Below are 17,442 nucleotides of genomic sequence, written 5' to 3' on the forward strand. Positions count from 1 at the left end.
GCCACTGTCCTGCAAGAATATTTGTAGGAGAGGTAATGCCTCTATTTTTGCTTCAAGATAAAACTTTACTACAAGATAATTAGTATATGATACACAAAGCAGGATTTTTTCATTCAACTGAACAAATGGTTGTGCACACAGTTTTCAGCCTCAACTTGATTTTAAAATCCCATTGTGAGCTAAAACTTGAAGATGTCGGAAGTCTTCAAAACAGGATTGCTTTCAGACTCGGGAGCAATGAACACCTGAGGAACTCAAAATACCAGAGATGTTCAAAAGACACTTCCAATTTTATAATTGCCCTTCACTCTAAAACTTTCAGTTAACTCCTACTTATTTAAATAAACACCATATGCATAAAATGGACACCAGGCATCTCAGTTTACTGTAATAGCTTTTTTTCCTAGTTCAAAATGTAGACTAACACATGCAGTTTGGATGGACTCTTACTAAAAAATCTTAGTCCTTAGCATTTACAAATGATCATAGGCTTATGCAGGGTGACCGTCTCAAAACTTGCTTCATAAAGCTCACTGATATTTAAAGTCCAGATGATACCTCAAAGAAAGACTGCGTATTTTTCTACACTAATTAAATTGCATTTGTTGAGTTGCTTACCCTGACTTATTTTTGCAGATACCATTTCTGAGATACGGGAGGTGAGTTTCTGGAAGAACTCTTCTGAGCCAACATCAGCTAAGGAAATAGGGCTTTTGGGTACACCCTCTCTACCAGCTTCAAGGTCTCCTGGAAAAGAGAGAATTTTCTATTAAGTAGGCAATGTCATTGGAAAGTCATTTTTTTTTGAGTAACAAAAGCTTCTATGGAAGGAAAGTCTTATTTTCTTCACTTCCTCTGTTTTTGAATATACAAATAATTCACCCTTGAACAGAGACCAGTCCTGAAAAGCTCCAACATTTCAGACAGTTTCAAGAAAATGGGATAGAAGTAGGTGGTAATCATGAAAGGCAGAGACAAACTCAGCTGTAGATGTGAAGGGCAGGAGTAGGAGAGAGAGAATAGCTACTCTTACCTTCTCTTGTTTCAGAAGGATGAATAGCTCTGAAAAAGAAAGAGTAAAGCAGAGTTTAACATTTAAATAAAATGTATAGTAAGGAGAGGTAAATGAGAAACACCCTCTCCTTCTCACACCCCGCACGTGAAGGCTGGGGATATCTAAGGTAGGGCTCTGGTTGGGACGGCAGCTGCTGGTAGCCGATGTCACCAGGGCCTCTATAAGAAATGAGAAATGGAGCATCTGGCTCATGTGGGCATGGAAACACTTGGGTGTCTTTGTCTTTGAGCCAAATCCCATCTGAGAATTCTTCTTATTCCTGACTTTTATTTCAAACTGTTGCTTGAGAAGACCTGGCTGCTCAGGGAGTGGGTTGCAGAGCAGAATATCCTCCATCTCCCTGGTGCTGCTGGGACTTTATTCCTAGCTGACAATGAAATAAAAGTATTACAGTTGGTGACATCATGTCAAGTGGGATCTGTATTCTCAGTCAGTTTTCAGTGAACCAATGCTCAACAATTTCAGCCTGGAGAAGAGAAGGCTCCAGGAAGACCTTCCAGTAGACCCTTCCAGTATCCGAAGGGGGCCTACAAGAAAGCTGGAGAGGGACTTTTTACAAGGGCATGTAATGATAGGACGAGGAGTAACGGCTTCAAACTGGAAGAAGGGAGATTTAGATCAGATATTAGGAAGAAATGTTTCACTATGAGGGTGGTGAGACACTGGCACAGGTTACCCAGGGAAGCTGTGGCTGCCCCATCCCTGGAGGTGTTCAAGGCCAGGTTGGATGGGGCTTTGAGCAACTGGTCTAGTGGGAGGTGTCCCTGCCCATGGCAGGGGGTTGGAACTAGTTGGTCTTTGAGGTCCCTTCCAACTCTAAATATTCTACGATGCTATGATAATTTCCAGTGGTTTCGTTAGGAAAGCAAGGACTGCAGAATACGCAGATGCCGTAGTCCTTCCAAGAGACCTTCTCCCACCACACCAGGATACCCATGTGTTGGGGAAGCAAGCCAACTACTGGTATTGCAGCAGTTTTGAGCTCCAGAGACCCTTGCTACACTGACAGATTTTACCAGCATCAAACTCATTCATGCCAGCAGGAAAGGGGCAGGACGCTATACTGTCAACACTGAGCGAAGATAGCTCCACAGACATGAAGAACTACCAGCATTTGCATACATCTGATGAAGAGTGTTTGTGGTGTTTCCCAGGACCACAGCTATGTCAAAACTCTAATATCCTGAGGTCAACATCTCTGCTATTCCTGTGCTATTTGGAGGCAGGATGTAAATTTTCATTGCACAAGCTGATCTGCCCTGATTCTGTTAGTACATAGGAAGCTGGAGGAAGCTCACTCCACGTGATAAACCATATATCACCGAGTATGTTTAACAGAGCCTGGGGACAATCTCGGGAGAGGTTGCGGTGGAATAGCTGAATTCACACCGTAGCTTTCTTCACACTCCAGAAAAACACTGGTCAAGCCTTTTAGGCTGGACGTATTCTAGAAGCTAACTTGCGTTCAGGTGGATACCGTTTTTCAGACTGTAACTGCCTACTCACAAGCCTCAAATGGCAAATTGAGGAGGTTATTCTTCAGGTGCATTTGTAAACAAGAAGTTTGTGATAGACCCTTCTCATCTACTCCTTTTTCTGTGAAGCATCAGCGTATTTCACTGTTGGCAAGTAACAGTCAGACCTTGACCCTGTGAATTTTTTTTGGCATTCTGCTTAGGAGATGAAAAAGCAGCAAGAGTTTTATATGACCTACCCAATTTTTATTTTTTCTTTGTCCGTGTTCCTATCCTCCCTAATAATCAAGCATAAATGGCTGACACTGTTACTAGAATATTCACAGCACTTTCCATCTTAGGACCTCAAACTATTTTAACTCTGGTGCTGAGGCATGAATATAAGATGTTAAAGTGAATACTTCCTAAAAGTGACTCGGGGAACTTCTGCAGGGTGGTACCTGCACTGGTCCCCTTCAGCATGGGTGGCCAACCACTTACCCCAGTGTGGTCATGATGGCTTCTGACACCATCACACGCTCTTGGGTCAGAACTTCAGCCTCTTTCACTGCAAGATTAGGGTTTATCATTAGAAGACAGAAGGCAGAGAATGTTCTTTTAATGTATTTAATGTAGTCATATTTTCTAAACATGGATTACTGGGAATACTGAATCTGACCTGTTAGCAGCTCCTGACCTGGGATAGGTACTCCCACTCATAAGATGCAAATAGTGTACTCCTCTCCCTGTTCACATAGATGTATGGTTGCCCCATTTCTCTACACTGCCCAAGCTATGCTCCTGTAGTTTATGTTTATGTAAAATGTACATCCCACAGTAAAAATGTGAGATGCAAGAAAGGATTAACAGAAAAATGAAGTCCTTCACAATGCCGCCCCTATTCCCAGCCTATATTTGCTTGTCCCACCACTTACTGAAGGACTTATGTCAAGAGAGGCCCTGGAAAGCTCTGCCAAAGGGGAATCAAATAACTCCAGCTGTCTTAAGGTAATTCTATAAGCCACATACCTTATCAGACTGAAGTGCTCAAAATAATTTTTTTTATATGATGACTTTTTCTAGTTACTTTACATTGCCTTTCTTCCTCTCTTTTTCCTTTGTGCTTAATTTGTTTGTTTGATAGACCTTTCTTCTGTTTATACAGAAAAGATGGTGCTGTTAATCCGAATTAGGGTCACAAATCTAAAGCATTACAGAAGTAAAGAATGTAAACATCTGCAAGACAAGCAAATTCACAGCTAATCTAGGGAAAATGCATCTTTTTTCAGTTGTGATTTGATTAATTTCCTTATCAGTCACACTTGTTTTTCTCGTAGGCACTGTATGAAAGGGAACGTAGAGAACGTGTGTGTAGTGTAAGAAAGATTTACCATCTGCAACTTCCAGGTTGGCAGTGCAGATGGACTGGCCAGCCTTGTTGGTAGCAATGCACGTATAAGCTCCGCTGTACTTCTTTTTAACATCCAACAGAATTAAACTGTGATGCATATTCGAACTGGCAAGTTTATATCCAGGCGTGTCTGGTTTGATCCACAGGATGTCTTCCCGAGACACTTCTTTCAGCCAAGTAATAGTTGGTGGTGGATATCCTAAAGGAAAACCAATGCAATGAGCTTTTATTTTCCTAATGGTGTTCCTTCCTCACAATTACGAGCCATGCCATCAATAAATGCTCTTTTAATCTGTTTCCTGATACTTTTCCAACAATAACAGACATAACATAAAATAAAGCAACATAAACCTTTCTGCAACACACTCATAAGGACGTTTAAACCATTCTGTAAAACCAAAACTGTTAATCAATACATCTTCATAAGACTAATAAGAGTTATTATCCCTGTTTTGACATACAGTAAAACGGAGGTGAAGACGAATAAGGTACTTTTCTGTAGAGCACGTGAAGTTGGGAGTAGAGTCCCAGACTTCAGATACAGGTGATGAGGCTGCAATGACTTGGGCCAGAGGGAGTCTGGAATGTGTCATGAAGTTATGCATGTAAGCGTTCTGCAGAGAGCCAAGTTATTTATCCACTTACCTTCCACTTTGACAGATAATGTGATGCTCGCACCTTTTTTCACCTTTTTGTTTGTAAATCTTTCTAGGAACCTTGGTGGTATCAGCTGCTCACGGGAATCTGAAAATGACATTATTGATGAAACATGATGACATCTTCCGTGGCGGTTTACTGACAAATTCCTAGGGATTCTGTCATCACCTGCTATGGCTTCCCTCACCTGTTTCTGATGGCTCTTCTTTCTCGTCAGGATCTGTAGCACAGGGAGAAAAAAACAAAGTGACAAATAGAAATAACTTTCTGTCCATGGTTTGAAGGAGGGAAAAAAAAATACACAGAAATGTTAATACAATTTATAAGAGGCCCTCAGTTTTAATAAAATGAACCACTAAATTTAGTGGGGTTGGGCAGGAATAAACGGTATGTTTAAGAGGCAACAGACAGAGAAGTGTCATGTCTCATCTTCAGGACACACAGTAAGTTTACAGATGAACCAAGATTAAAGCACATTATCTTTTATCTACAGACTTCACCACCACCCTTGGCTTATCTTGGTAGGCTTTCTCAAGAAAAATAACTATATAAAATAGAAAGGGACACTGGAATAGAGAAAATCAGGTGCCAAACCCAGTCCATTACCTACCTTTGACTACCAGCCTGGCCGACGAATATGCAGAACCAGCAGAGTTGATGACAAATATTGAGTACTGGCCAGCATCTGCTTTAGTGACGTCACGAATTTCCAGTGAGTGGAATTCCTGTTTATCAGTCTTAAGGATGCGATCCGAGGGCTTTAATGGCTGTCCGTTTTTGAACCAATAGAGACGAGGCTGTGGGTACCCTGCAAGGAGCAAGTTACAGACACAGAGAACGGAATGCATTGGCAACGTTGATTTGGGGGCATCTCCAACCATACAGATCCTTCTGAGCAGCCAAGGAGTCCTCAGCTCTTCCCAGAGCTGCTGTTTCAAGGTTTTACCCAATTAGGAATGGCTGCAAATTCATGAAATTCTATTTATTTAGTAAAGTTCTGTCCTGTCTCTTCAATTTCTAGCACTCCCCATATTGCCTGAATATGCAAATACCTTCCAGGTTGGAGAGGTAACACTTGGGTCTGATTTCCAACATATAGAGTGAGAAAAGTTGGAGCCCAAACAGTTTCATCATATTTATAGGCAGCAATTGGAGAAAACAGGAGACTTCCTGCCTCTTCCTACAGTCAGTCAACAGACAGACAGTCAACACCAGGAGGATGTTTTTGAAGTTTTCAGGTTGTAGCAGCAACCCCCTTATGAAGTAAGGCGTGCCCAGGAGTGTTTAATTTATTAGAGACAATAAAGGACAGTCTATCTTTTTTTTTTTTTATTCCTTATTGCTCCTCCATAACTAATGTGCTCAGAGAATTACAGGACTCAGTTTTCAGAAGCGTATGCCTGTGATTATGCCTGTAGTATGGACACAGAACAAGATACTTAATCTGCCTGAGTCTGCGGCAAAAGTCATGGTTCATCAATCAGCACATACACATTCTTCTGGTTGGTTTGTGCAAACGTGGTGCAAGATGCACAGACTGGGGTCACAGCTGCAGAAGAGCACATGGGAAAAACTTCTCCAGCATTTCAACCTGGAATAACCGACTGCTGTGGGCTCCCCTCACCTTTCACCTTCAGGTGAAATTTAGCCAGTGATGCTCCAGGTGCCACGTGAATATCATGAAGCTCATCGAAGATCTGGGGCAATTGCTCCTCCTCAGTGGTAGATTCCTCCTGTTCTCGGCTAAGAAGCAATTAGAATTAGAAAGAAGAAAGTCAGCAAGCCAGAAAAGAGTTAGGAATCAAAATCACCTATTTCAGGTTAATTCAGTCTGTGAGTTTTTGAATGATAGAATTATAGAATGGTTTAGGTTGGAAGGGACATTAAAGGCCATCTAGTTCCAACCCCCTGCCATGGGCAGGGACACCTCCCACTAGACCAGGTTGCTCAAAGCCCCATCCAACCTGGCCTTGAACACCTCCAGGGATGGGGACAGCCACAGCTTCTCTGGGCAACCTGTTCCAGTGTCTCACCACCCTCAGAGTGAAGAATTTTTTCCTAATATCTAATCTAAATCTCCCCTTTTTCAGTTTAAAAACGTTACCCCTCGTCCTATCACTACACTCCCTGATAAAGAGTCCCTCCCTATCTTTTATGTAGGCCCCCTTTAGGGACTTGAAGGGGCTCTAAGGTCTCCCTGGAGCCTTCTCCTCTCCAGGCTGAACAACCCCAACTCTCTCAGCCTGTCCTCAGAAGAGAGGCTTCATAGTTTTGTCATCATGACAACAGATTCAGCACCATCTGACATAAAAAACTTCAGGTTGGCCTGAAGCATGTCCACACATGATAAATGTCCAGCTGTTGCAGTTACTGCATCTCAGCTGGTCTAGCTGTTTCTTTACGACGTTAAACTGGCCCTGCCAGATATAGCAAAAGCAGGCTTGATGTAAATATACACATTGATCTTATCAAGTCAGAAGTTAGAAAGAGCTAGAGTTCAATATTTTACCTTGAAATATATTCTTTGGCACTGTAGTAAGAGGATGTCTCTGTTGCATCTGCTGCTGTCTCATAGTCCGTGCTGGTCACTGTTAAATGGAAAAGAAAGTCTTTTCTATAATGTGAGCTTTGAAACTGTTTTTCTTACTATGATTATAGTTTCCCTACTCATTTGAGTGACTGGCATTTCGATTTCACACTGGTACTGCAGCAGGGTCCCACTTGCCTTTAGATTATGGGAAACACCTCTGTTTACCTGAAAAGTTTTTCTCTGAGCCTTGCCTTGATGTTGGCAAAACGCAAGTGAACCCAAGAGGTTTGCAACTGAAACTTTTTATGGGCAACGCATACATTATCTTTTAATATAAAATGGTGTTTTTCTTGAAAAAAAAATAATAAAAAAAGTATCCATCTCTCAAGCAGGAGCCCTTCCCTTGGCTTTTCTACAGTGATTTTGAGACTTACAGTCCACTCGAAGCTCCGCCTTGGTTGAAGCAACTCCCATGTTGTTTTCAGCGAGGCAACGGTAAACCCCCATGTCAGTGGGGACCACAGCCGTGATGATCAGCTGATGGCACCCTTCCTGGTCTTCGTTGATCATGTAATGATCGTTTTCTTCAATAGCTTTCCCATCCTTGAACCAGCGAACCGTGGGGAGCGGTTTGCCAACGACGATGCAGTCAAAGCTGACTGGGTATCCATCTTGTACTTCTTGGTTTTGGAGCTCAGTCATGAACATGGGAGCTAAAGTCGGGGTAGTTAGGAGAGAAGAAAGGAAAAACCTGATTGTGGTACAAGATGTATTTTAAGAGCATTGCTACCCAGTGCCTGAAGACTTCTGGTTTCTAGGTATTTTAATTGCAGACTATGCAGACTATTTTTAATTGCAGACTATGAAAACAGTCAAGAAGCAGCTCCCTGACAAACACTGTGAAGATATTCCTTAACACCATAAGCATTGCGATACCTCAGCTGCAAACTCTACATCGCTTCTGTTCTTCTCCTTGCCAGAATGTCTTGTCTCCCTCAGGACTGTTCTGAAAACCGTTTCATTGATTTAAGTGTAACGATCATAGCATTTATGGCCATATTATTGTAGTAGGGGGTATTTCTATTGTGAAAAGCAGCTTTGTAGATAAGTCAATACTTTGCAACCCCCTCCTTCATCACTAACCTCACCCCTCTTCCTCAAAATGAAAAAGAATAAAAAAAAAAAAAATCATCAGTTTTTCAAAAAGTGCAAAGTTTCCAGGAAAATATCTGCACCAAAGGAAAAACAAAGGTTTTTTGGATGTTACTTATGAGTGAAAATATAACATTCTGACCTGCTGTAGCTGTCTGTTCCAAAGAATAAACAGGTTTGCTTCACCTACCTGTATCAGAAGTCAGCAAAGGTGGTGGAGGTCTCACTACTGGTGGTGCAAACTTCCCATAGGTGGGTGGCGTTGCTTTCCCAATACGCAATTCAATTTTTTTAGGGCCTTGTTCCAAAATGTCAATCTCCACGGGAATCCCCAGAGCACCAAACATCTCTCTGAATGTAGTGGCAGCAGTTTTTGCCTCAGACAAGATTTCAAACTTGATGTAGATGTACTGGTCATCCTCACGATATGTCTGGTGGTCGACCACCTCTATATCCCCTTCATCTGCACTGACAAAGAGCTCTTCCTCCACATCAGATATCTCTGTTGAGATCTTGGCCCTGAAGAGTCTATGAAGTCTCCTTCCCGCTTTACGGAAAGCGTCATCCAGCTCACTGCCAGAGGAGCTCTCTGTCTCACTGTCAGTGCCGGGTTTAACCTGCTTCTCCTTATGAAGAACTTGAGTTTCCTGAGTGCCAATAACCACCTTAGCACTGTGTGAAACCTTGCCAAATTTATTGGATGCCTCACAGGTGTATTTACCGGCATCTTTCCTGTCCAGGCCAGTGATAATCAAAGAGCAGGTCCCATCACTGTAATTGTCTATGTGGTAGTAGCGGCCGTCTGAAAGCTCTTCCCCATCTTTCAGCCATCGGACTTTCATGTCACTTTTGCTGTGGGCCACACACTCGAGGTGGAGAGTGCTTCCAGGCTCACCAGAGAAATCTTTGAAGGTCTCAGTAAAGACTGGGCACTCTTGTTGCTTGATCTCTTTCCTGACTTTGTAGCCTTTGAAAGCAGCCTGGATCTTCACAGCGGCCTTGTTCATAGAAGGATCATCTAAATCTGGCATTTCTGGTTCAGCTGGCTGAGCAGCTGGGGCAGACACAACAGTCTCCACACTGGATTTCTCCCACTGTTTCCATAATTTACCTGTGGAGATGGACTGAACCTTGCTAGTAACACTGACACTTGTCTTCCCAGCTTTCTTGAGGTAGTTTACCAGTGAAGGAGTTCCAGCTCTAGACTCATCATCTGAGCTTGTGAAAGAGAAATCTGCTTCTCCTGTCCTAGCCAGCTCATCGCACGTAGAGTACTCTTCTGAGTAATAGTGAGACATCTCTGCTTCCTCCTTCCTCAACTTCTGAAGTTTCTCATCCTCTTCAGGCACCTCACTGATGGAATCCAAGGTGGGCTCCCGGCTCATTCGACGTTTCTTGGCCAGGGCTTCCCACAGGAGGTGAAGGTCTCCCTCCTGAGCAGCCTCAGGGGGCAAGCTGGGCTGGACACGGACATCTACCACCTCTTCTGGTTGCCTTGCAGGAGGTACTTCCCTGGCAATCTCTTTTAGCATTGTCACTGTGGGAACTGAGGACAATTAAATTGATGAGATTTTAGAAGTCTGGGAGTAAAGTCTGGGAAAGCACATGGAAATGTTATTCTAAAGCCTGGGCAGAGGAGTATCAGTGGCATTTAACTAAGCATTCTATTGAGAACAAAACGTGAATTTAATACAACTGGACTCGGTCCTGGGCAATTTGTTCTAGGTGACCCTGCTCTGAGCAGGGGGCTGGACTACGCTATCGTCACAAGTCCTTTCCAACCTCAACTATCCCATGATTCTATGCATGCACTTAAAACGTGACCAAACAACAATTTTTTTTTTAATTATTCTTCACACATTTGAACCCAATAAATACATTTCTGCCCTTTTTAAATGATGCAGTTGATGAATACCAAGTCAAAACTGTCGGTGGAACCTGGAAAGCTATTCAGGCTCATCCTATTTTACAACTAGACAGGGCTTCGCTGACTGTCTTGAACAAATCTCCACTGGCTATAGTGGGAGCTGAGACTCGCACCTCACATGGAGACTCTTGTCAGTTTAGACGTGTCAGAAAGTTGTGACTCACCCTCTTGCCTCCACATGGTGCCCAGTGCCATTTGAGATGCTCTAGGCTAACTGGGAAATCCACATGTGGCTCTCAGATACAACACAGGACCTATGAGTGCTCTAGGTCCCTCTGGAGAAGGAGATGGAGGCCAGGAGCGATATCCTGAAGTGCTCCAATGGCACTAGATGCCTGTGTGTGGGCCACTAAATCCCACTGTAGGGGCACAATTCAGGTTCCTAAACACTATGACCCAAAGCCATTTGGGATGTCTAGGACAGAGAGGCTGGCAGATACCATACAGGACATACAAAAGAGCCCTCACTTTCTGAAGTGGCAGCTGAAGGCTGGGCAGAATACCCTGAAGCATCTCCAAAGCACTAAAAACGCATGTAGAGACAACCGTACCACACCTTAAATGTCTGACTCAGGAAAATCTTATCTGAGCAGCTCAAAGCTGTTAGGGATTCGGAAACATATCGGGCAATACCGAACAGGAAGATAACAATTATTTGTGGATTGTTATCACAGCATGTAAAAGAACATGAATCCCCGTCCAAGCTATAGAGATGCCCTGAACTGATATGACATCACAGGAATGCACCCTCTGTACCTTCAAGACACAAGCTGGCAACAGATTTGACTTCTGGAGAAACCATGCAGGTGTATGTGTCCTGATCTTCGGGTTTAAATGCATGAATAACGAGTATCTGATTTTTTCCATCAGAGAGGATCTCATATCTCCCTCCAGCTCGTATTTGTTCTTTGCCTTTGAACCATGTCACACTCTCTTCAGGTTCACTTGATAATTTGCACTCTAAGCGAGCCACCTCCCCTTCCGAGACTGATCCTCCCACCAAAGGATGGGTGACTGTAACTGGAGGCTCTGGAATTACAAAAAAAAAAAAAAAAAAGTGAATTAACACAAAGAACATATAATCTGGCTTTAAGGCACTCAAGATCACTCTATAAAATATCCAAGCATCCCATCTGTCATTTATAGGTTCTTTAGCTGTTGTAGGCAACCAAAGGGGGGCGGGGGGAAAGACTGGCAGCATCCAAAGTTTGCACTTCCAAAGATAACATCACAGTTAAACCAGCTCCATTTAAATATACACATGCAAAAGTGGTTGCATTTTTCACATTCCTGTGTATTTGCTGATCTTCATTTACCCATCACCAGTATTCAAGCAGCCCTACAGATGGTAGACTTTAATGTTTAGAAGTGAAGCAGTTCTGAAGAGAGACAAGAAAGAAACAATAAAAAGAATAAAAAAAAAAGAGAAGAGATTATTATGAAGGGGCATTCATCCCAGTCTTGAAAGTAATAAATAAATAAATAAATATTTACGCTTGCTTAGGAAGAGTAAGAATTCTCGAAAAGCATAAAGAATTTAAAAATAAAAAATCTCTGTATCTTCTTGACTTTGGAAGGAGGCCTGCCGATGGCACGCTGTCTGTACAGCTGCGATATTCAAAACGAAGTCAAGACAAATGCATTAAACAGGGAGATGTTGACTGGGGGGGGCGGGTAAAGCACCCAGCTGAGTTCCCAAAAGCAGCAGCGCCTGAGCGTGATCTGCCCCTCTGCACATTTCACTGTGGCGAGGGGACCACGGCCCAGAATACCTTGAGTTTGTTGTCGACGAAGTCAGCATTTGCGGTGTCATGAGTGCCCAGCTGACACACTGGCAGTTGTTATGTTGCAAAAAGAGGATTTTTTTACTATTATTGTTCTCATTTGGAGGAATTTGTTGGGCACTCAGCTGTGACAGAGAGAGTGGCAAGAAAAGAAAGATTGCGGGAGTAGCTCTCCATCCCACTGTAGCTTCCAAAGTTTCACCAACAGAGAGCAAAGGAACTGTGTCCTCCAGCATTTCTTTGTGGGGATTATAGAAAAAGATACAGAAATGATATAACAAAAGAGAAAGATGGGTGAAGAAGACAACACTGCCCACCCTTGGCATTGGTACCAGGGTCTTGGTTACCCCAAATGCATTCCAACATGCTCCTTTTGGCTCATTCCATCCTAACTCCACCAGAGAAGAAACTCACGGTGACCAGACAACACATGGATGCCGTGCAGGCTGCAAGACAGCTTGATGCAGTTTGGAGAAAATAAGTGTTGAGTACTAATAACGCAGGAGGTTTTGTTCATGGCAGCCCAGAACAATTTTTCCAAGCTCTTTCTCCTCTATTGTGCTGGCAGCAAAGCACTGAAAAACGTTGCAGAGAGAACTCTTCCAGGAGATGCCTGGAATGGGTGAAGCAGGCATGCCATGCGAAACACAAGGTCTACAGCAGCTTGCAGTCCTCCATGGGGGCATCTCTCCGTTCTCACCTAGCCGCACCATCTGAGGGAAGTGCACCGGCTCGCTGGCCCCAACTTTGTTTACAGCCGAGACGCGGAATCTGTAGGGTTCACCTGGGGTGAGATCGTCCACCATAAACTCTGTGTTTTGAATAATGCCCTTGCTGCACGACTGCCAGCCGACACCTGGGATTTTCCTCTCCACGTTGTAGCCCAGGATGTCACAACCGCCAGCGTTCGACGGCTTGTACCAAGACAGAGTGACAGAGTGGCTGTTTTTACTTAAAACTTCTGGTTCTTCAGGTGGATCGGGGTGGGCTGGAGGCACAACAGAGGTCCCATGATGTACGACATGAGCAATAATGCTTTATACTAAAACAACCGAGAGCCTTCTACAAACAATGAGGAGGAAGCGTGATAGACTCAGTATTTGTCTTATTGTAAAATTGAGTGGGTACATGCCCGTGACCGTGAGACGTGCACGACGCCACTGAGTTTTCCTTTGTCTGCCCTGATCTACATTGCTAATGACAAACATTCCTTTTCCAGCTGTCATCTCCCATACTTAATGTCACTTATTGTGATTTATTTTTTTTCCTGCTGCTTTGTTGCACCTATCTCAAAATAAAGATGACCCTATGTTGTCCATATTATCGCGGAACTTAGCGGAAAACTTCAAGTACATTTGGGCCTTGATCATATTTATTTCAGGTCTGGCCTTAATGGAAATCAAGTTATTGTTGGACTACAGAGTAACTCTCTAGTAATTGAATAGCAAGTCACTCAATTTCTGTGTAATTGCTATGTATGTCACAGCATCAGGCAATAACAAATAAATACGTAATGGGAATGGTCTTGTGTCCTACCAGACTGGCTACTGATGATTACACTCAGTACGCTGGAAAATGTTCCTCACCTAACTTGCATTTCAGCTTCGAAGACAGAACTAATTCTTTCAGTCTTCAAGTTCAAGGCATTCAACAAGTAAATGACCTGCCACAATGTACCAGTCCAACAAATTAAAGGCAAATAAGGTCATCAGCCAGTTCTATAATTCTAGACACCACAAACATTCATTTCCACATAATACATAAGCTTATTTTCTCTATTTTCAGCCAAATTTCATCCAGAAAATCCATCAACATGAGGAGTTCAGGAGGATAGTATTTTGCAGTTTCTAAAATGTAGGTCCCTAAAATAAGACAACGCTGTTTTAAATCCATCAACACCCAATTCTTTTGTGGAAATGACTGGAATACATCAGATATCTCTCAAGTCGCAGAAGTCATTACACAGACAGACTACTCGTAATAATTTAAAGGAGGGATAGTCAATCAGTGACTCTTGAACAACTCCAGTACAGTGTACAGCCGATACACATTGCAATTATCTCAGAACCATCACTGGGGTTGTGCTGGTGTGACCATTGCTGGGTGACACACCTACGCCACCATGGGAAGGAGCCAGACCTTGGATGCTGGAACGGACATTGACCAATCATTGGTCTAACCTGCCTCACGAGGGAATTAGGGAGCTATCACCTTTTTAGTGATATTAGAGCTATTTACTCTTCTATTTACTCTTGTAACTATTCTCATATTTCGAGCTATTAACTCTTGTATCTTGTATTAACACAAGTCATGTGTTTCACGGATCTCCCCCTCATGAAGATTTTAATATGCAAGTCATTAATCTGGAAAACCGTTTGCCCTGCACTTGAGCAAATCAGCAGATTTCAAAGGGTTCTCTGCTGCCCTGGGTAATTTTTCCACGTTCACTCTAATTCAGCTCCCTCCCAAGTCCACGTTTACCCAGGGTGACGCTGAACTCTTGAGTATTGAGTTCCATTCGACTCTATGTTACTTTTTACAAAAGACTGCAGCTAAAGAAAGCTGGTGAACTTTTCTACCACAGTCCGATACATTGTATCGTCTAGCCTGATACAATTTTCTTCTGATGAAGTGAACCGTTTGGGGTCAAAAAACAAGTTGCCCAGCAGCATCTTCCCAGATTAAGAACACTAGCCTGGGACACGCAAGGCAAAGAGAAAAGAATCGGTACAAAGATTAGAAAATTCAATGTCGTAGCTCAATACCAAAGTCGGAGATTTCAAGTGCCACCGGGCTAGAACAACAGACACTTACCTATCACGGATAACTTGGCTGATGCAATTGCTTCCCTGGAAGCAAAGGTCACTTCTCCAGAATGATGCGGTTGGGCTTTTTTCAGAATAAGTTTGTATTTGTTTCCATCTGCTTGTATCTCCCAGTCCTCATCCGGCTGGATCTCTATGTCATTACTGTACCAGGCAACTTCATTAATTGGCACAGCTTCACTTAGAACGCAGCTAAATGTAGCTTTCTCCCCCAGAGAGACTTCCACATCTGTGAGAGGCTGCAAGATCTGTAGGCGCCATCCTGTAGATAAAAATAGGCAATCAAGCCCTCAGTTACAGAAACAAAGACAGGCAAGAGATTCTCTGAATATTTTTGTGAAGCTCTGGACAGTGAGGCCTTGGAAATCAAGATCATTAAATTGGAGGGCTTGTATATCACCAGAACGGAAGGTGACAGAAACTTTCCAAAATTTTCAGGAGCAAAACCCAACCCAGCAATGCCTTTCTTTCCCAAGTAGCAGAAAACCCCAGGGAGGATACCATGCCATGACGGAGGATAGCTGTTCTTGTACTCTGAAAGGGGTTCTGATCCCCTCAGAAGTCTCAGTAATATCATAAAATACAAGGAATACAGAGATAATATCGTTGCTGACATAACTCTCACCTCTAGAGCCCTGAAGTACCTATAAACACAACCCAACTCATCGGGATAATGACAGCTCTAAGACAGTCGTTTGCTGCTAACTCCTTGCCAACTGATGCTGCTTATATCTGTGTCATAGCGTACGGAACAAGAAAAAAAAGGAAATTGCAAACCAGTTTCTATTTATTGTGTGGGAAGAAGATTTAGGTAAGAAGCAAACAACAAATGAAACTTTTCTTCTCTGCTACTCATCATATTTTCTTGGCTCATTTGCGCCTCCCAACCAGAAACCATTTGCGCCTCCCCTACCTTCTACAACTACCTGAAAGGAGGTTGTAGAGAGATGGGGGCTGACCTCTTCTCCTTGGTGACAAGTGATAGGACGAGAGGAAACGGGTTCAAGTTATGTCAGGGGAGGTTTAGATTGGATATTAGGAAACATTTTTTCACTGAAAGGGTTATTAAACATTGGAATAGGCTGCCCAGGGAGGTGGTGGATTCACCATCCCTGGAGGCATTTAAAAAAAGGGTAGATGGGGCACTTAGGGACATGGTTTAGAAGTGGCTTTTGTCAGGGTAGGTTAATGGTTGGACTTGATGATCTTAAAGGTCCCTTCCAACCTCAACAATTCTATGATTCTATGATTCTATGAAATGTAAGACGTGGCATGCATGAGTGCTTGAGTTACCTTTCACCGTAAGGAAGGCTGAGGTCACCGCGTCGCTGCACATAAAGGTCACCCTGCAGCTGTCCCGGGGAGTGAGGTTCTTCAGCAGCAGAAGATGCCGGCGCCCATTTTCAAAGTAAACCATCTCAGTGTTCTCTGTAGTTTTGGCAGGCTCATCGTCAATCAGCCAGTTGTAGTTGTAGCACTCAGGTTTCGAAAGGTAACATTCAAACAGGGCTTCCCCTCCTTCCACGGCTTCCACATTCTCCAAGCCCTGGACAATGCTGTTCTTGGCTGGCAAAGAAAGACAATGAACAGTATTCATTGTTTGGCTATACATATCTGAATATTAACAAGCCTCGGAGCACTGGATGATTCCCACTGCTGGAAAGCTGATAGAAAGGAGGTGGATGTGATAAACTGTTCATGTAGGCTTTGTTGTTAATTTCAACCATGCTCTAACACAAATCTATATTTATAGAATCATGGAATCATAGAACAGTTTACATTGGAAGATCCTAGCCTTGGAAGGGACCTTGAAGTTCCAATCCCTTGCCATGGGCAGGGACACCTCCCACTAGACCAGGTTGCTCAAAGCCCCATCCAACCTGGCCTTGGACACCTCCAGGGATGGGGCAGCCACAGATTCTCTGGGCAACCTGTTCCAGTGTCTCATCACTCTCAGAGTGAAAAATCTCTTCCTAATATATAATCTAAATCTCCCCTCTTCCAGTTTAAAACCATTCCCCCTCATCTTATGGCTCCCCTCCCTGATGAAGAGTCCCTCCCCAGCTTTCCTGGAGCCCCTTTAGGTACTGGAAGGGGTTCTAAGATCTCCCCGGAGCCTTCTCTTCTCCAGGCTGAACCCCAACTCTCTCAGCCTGTCCTCATAGCATAGGTGCTTCGGCCCTCTGATCATCTTTGTGGTCCTCCAAAACAACCATTTTAAGTAGTGAGATAGTTTAAAAGTAATGATAAACCTCTAGGACCTCTAGCATTTCATCTAGACTTCCTCCAAGAACCTGACAAATAAAGTAAAAAGTGTTGGTGTTTATATGAATCAAGCCAGTCGTTGGTAGGAAGAGGTAGCTCAGGATTATAAAGTATCACCAAATTCCTGCTGTCCCACAGCAGGAAACATTTCCCACAGATCTCCCAGGCAGCGCAATTATCATCATAATTGAGGAGATGGGCATCCATGAGAGCTCATGACAAAATCTAACTATCTTTCATGCAAAGCAAATGCAAGAGAATATTAGAGCTGACAAAGCTATAGCGACTGTCACCTGAGTTAACAGCACATTTGCAAGTCTGCCTCTAGGGAACACACAAGGAATTAAAATCTGCATAATTTT

The 17,442-nt window shown here is 43.2% G+C and overlaps 1 protein-coding gene across 17 annotated transcripts in view; it reads right to left on the reverse strand.

Moving 5' to 3' along the window:
* Positions 1-17,442, reverse strand: part of OBSCN (obscurin, cytoskeletal calmodulin and titin-interacting RhoGEF) — a 200,245-nt gene that overhangs the window by 59,885 nt on the left and 122,918 nt on the right. For 16 of the 17 annotated variants that reach the window (XM_054190395.1, XM_054190392.1, XM_054190391.1 and 13 more), the window contains 15 exons: positions 16,109-16,381; positions 14,805-15,077; positions 12,691-12,978; positions 10,963-11,235; positions 8,470-9,825; positions 7,562-7,840; positions 7,107-7,185; positions 6,222-6,340; positions 5,208-5,405; positions 4,785-4,817; positions 4,586-4,684; positions 3,921-4,139; positions 3,031-3,097; positions 1,034-1,062; positions 619-747 (listed from right to left, as the gene is read on the reverse strand). In XM_054190395.1, coding sequence (XP_054046370.1) covers positions 619-747; positions 1,034-1,062; positions 3,031-3,097; positions 3,921-4,139; positions 4,586-4,684; positions 4,785-4,817; positions 5,208-5,405; positions 6,222-6,340; positions 7,107-7,185; positions 7,562-7,840; positions 8,470-9,825; positions 10,963-11,235; positions 12,691-12,978; positions 14,805-15,077; positions 16,109-16,381 — 3,714 coding nt within the window. The remainder of the gene's footprint in view (positions 1-618; positions 748-1,033; positions 1,063-3,030; positions 3,098-3,920; positions 4,140-4,585; positions 4,685-4,784; positions 4,818-5,207; positions 5,406-6,221; positions 6,341-7,106; positions 7,186-7,561; positions 7,841-8,469; positions 9,826-10,962; positions 11,236-12,690; positions 12,979-14,804; positions 15,078-16,108; positions 16,382-17,442) is intronic. The other variant, XM_054190396.1, reaches the window with a different exon arrangement.

Source organism: Rissa tridactyla, chromosome 2, assembly GCF_028500815.1.
Source record: "Rissa tridactyla isolate bRisTri1 chromosome 2, bRisTri1.patW.cur.20221130, whole genome shotgun sequence".
NCBI lineage: Eukaryota > Metazoa > Chordata > Aves > Charadriiformes > Laridae > Rissa > Rissa tridactyla.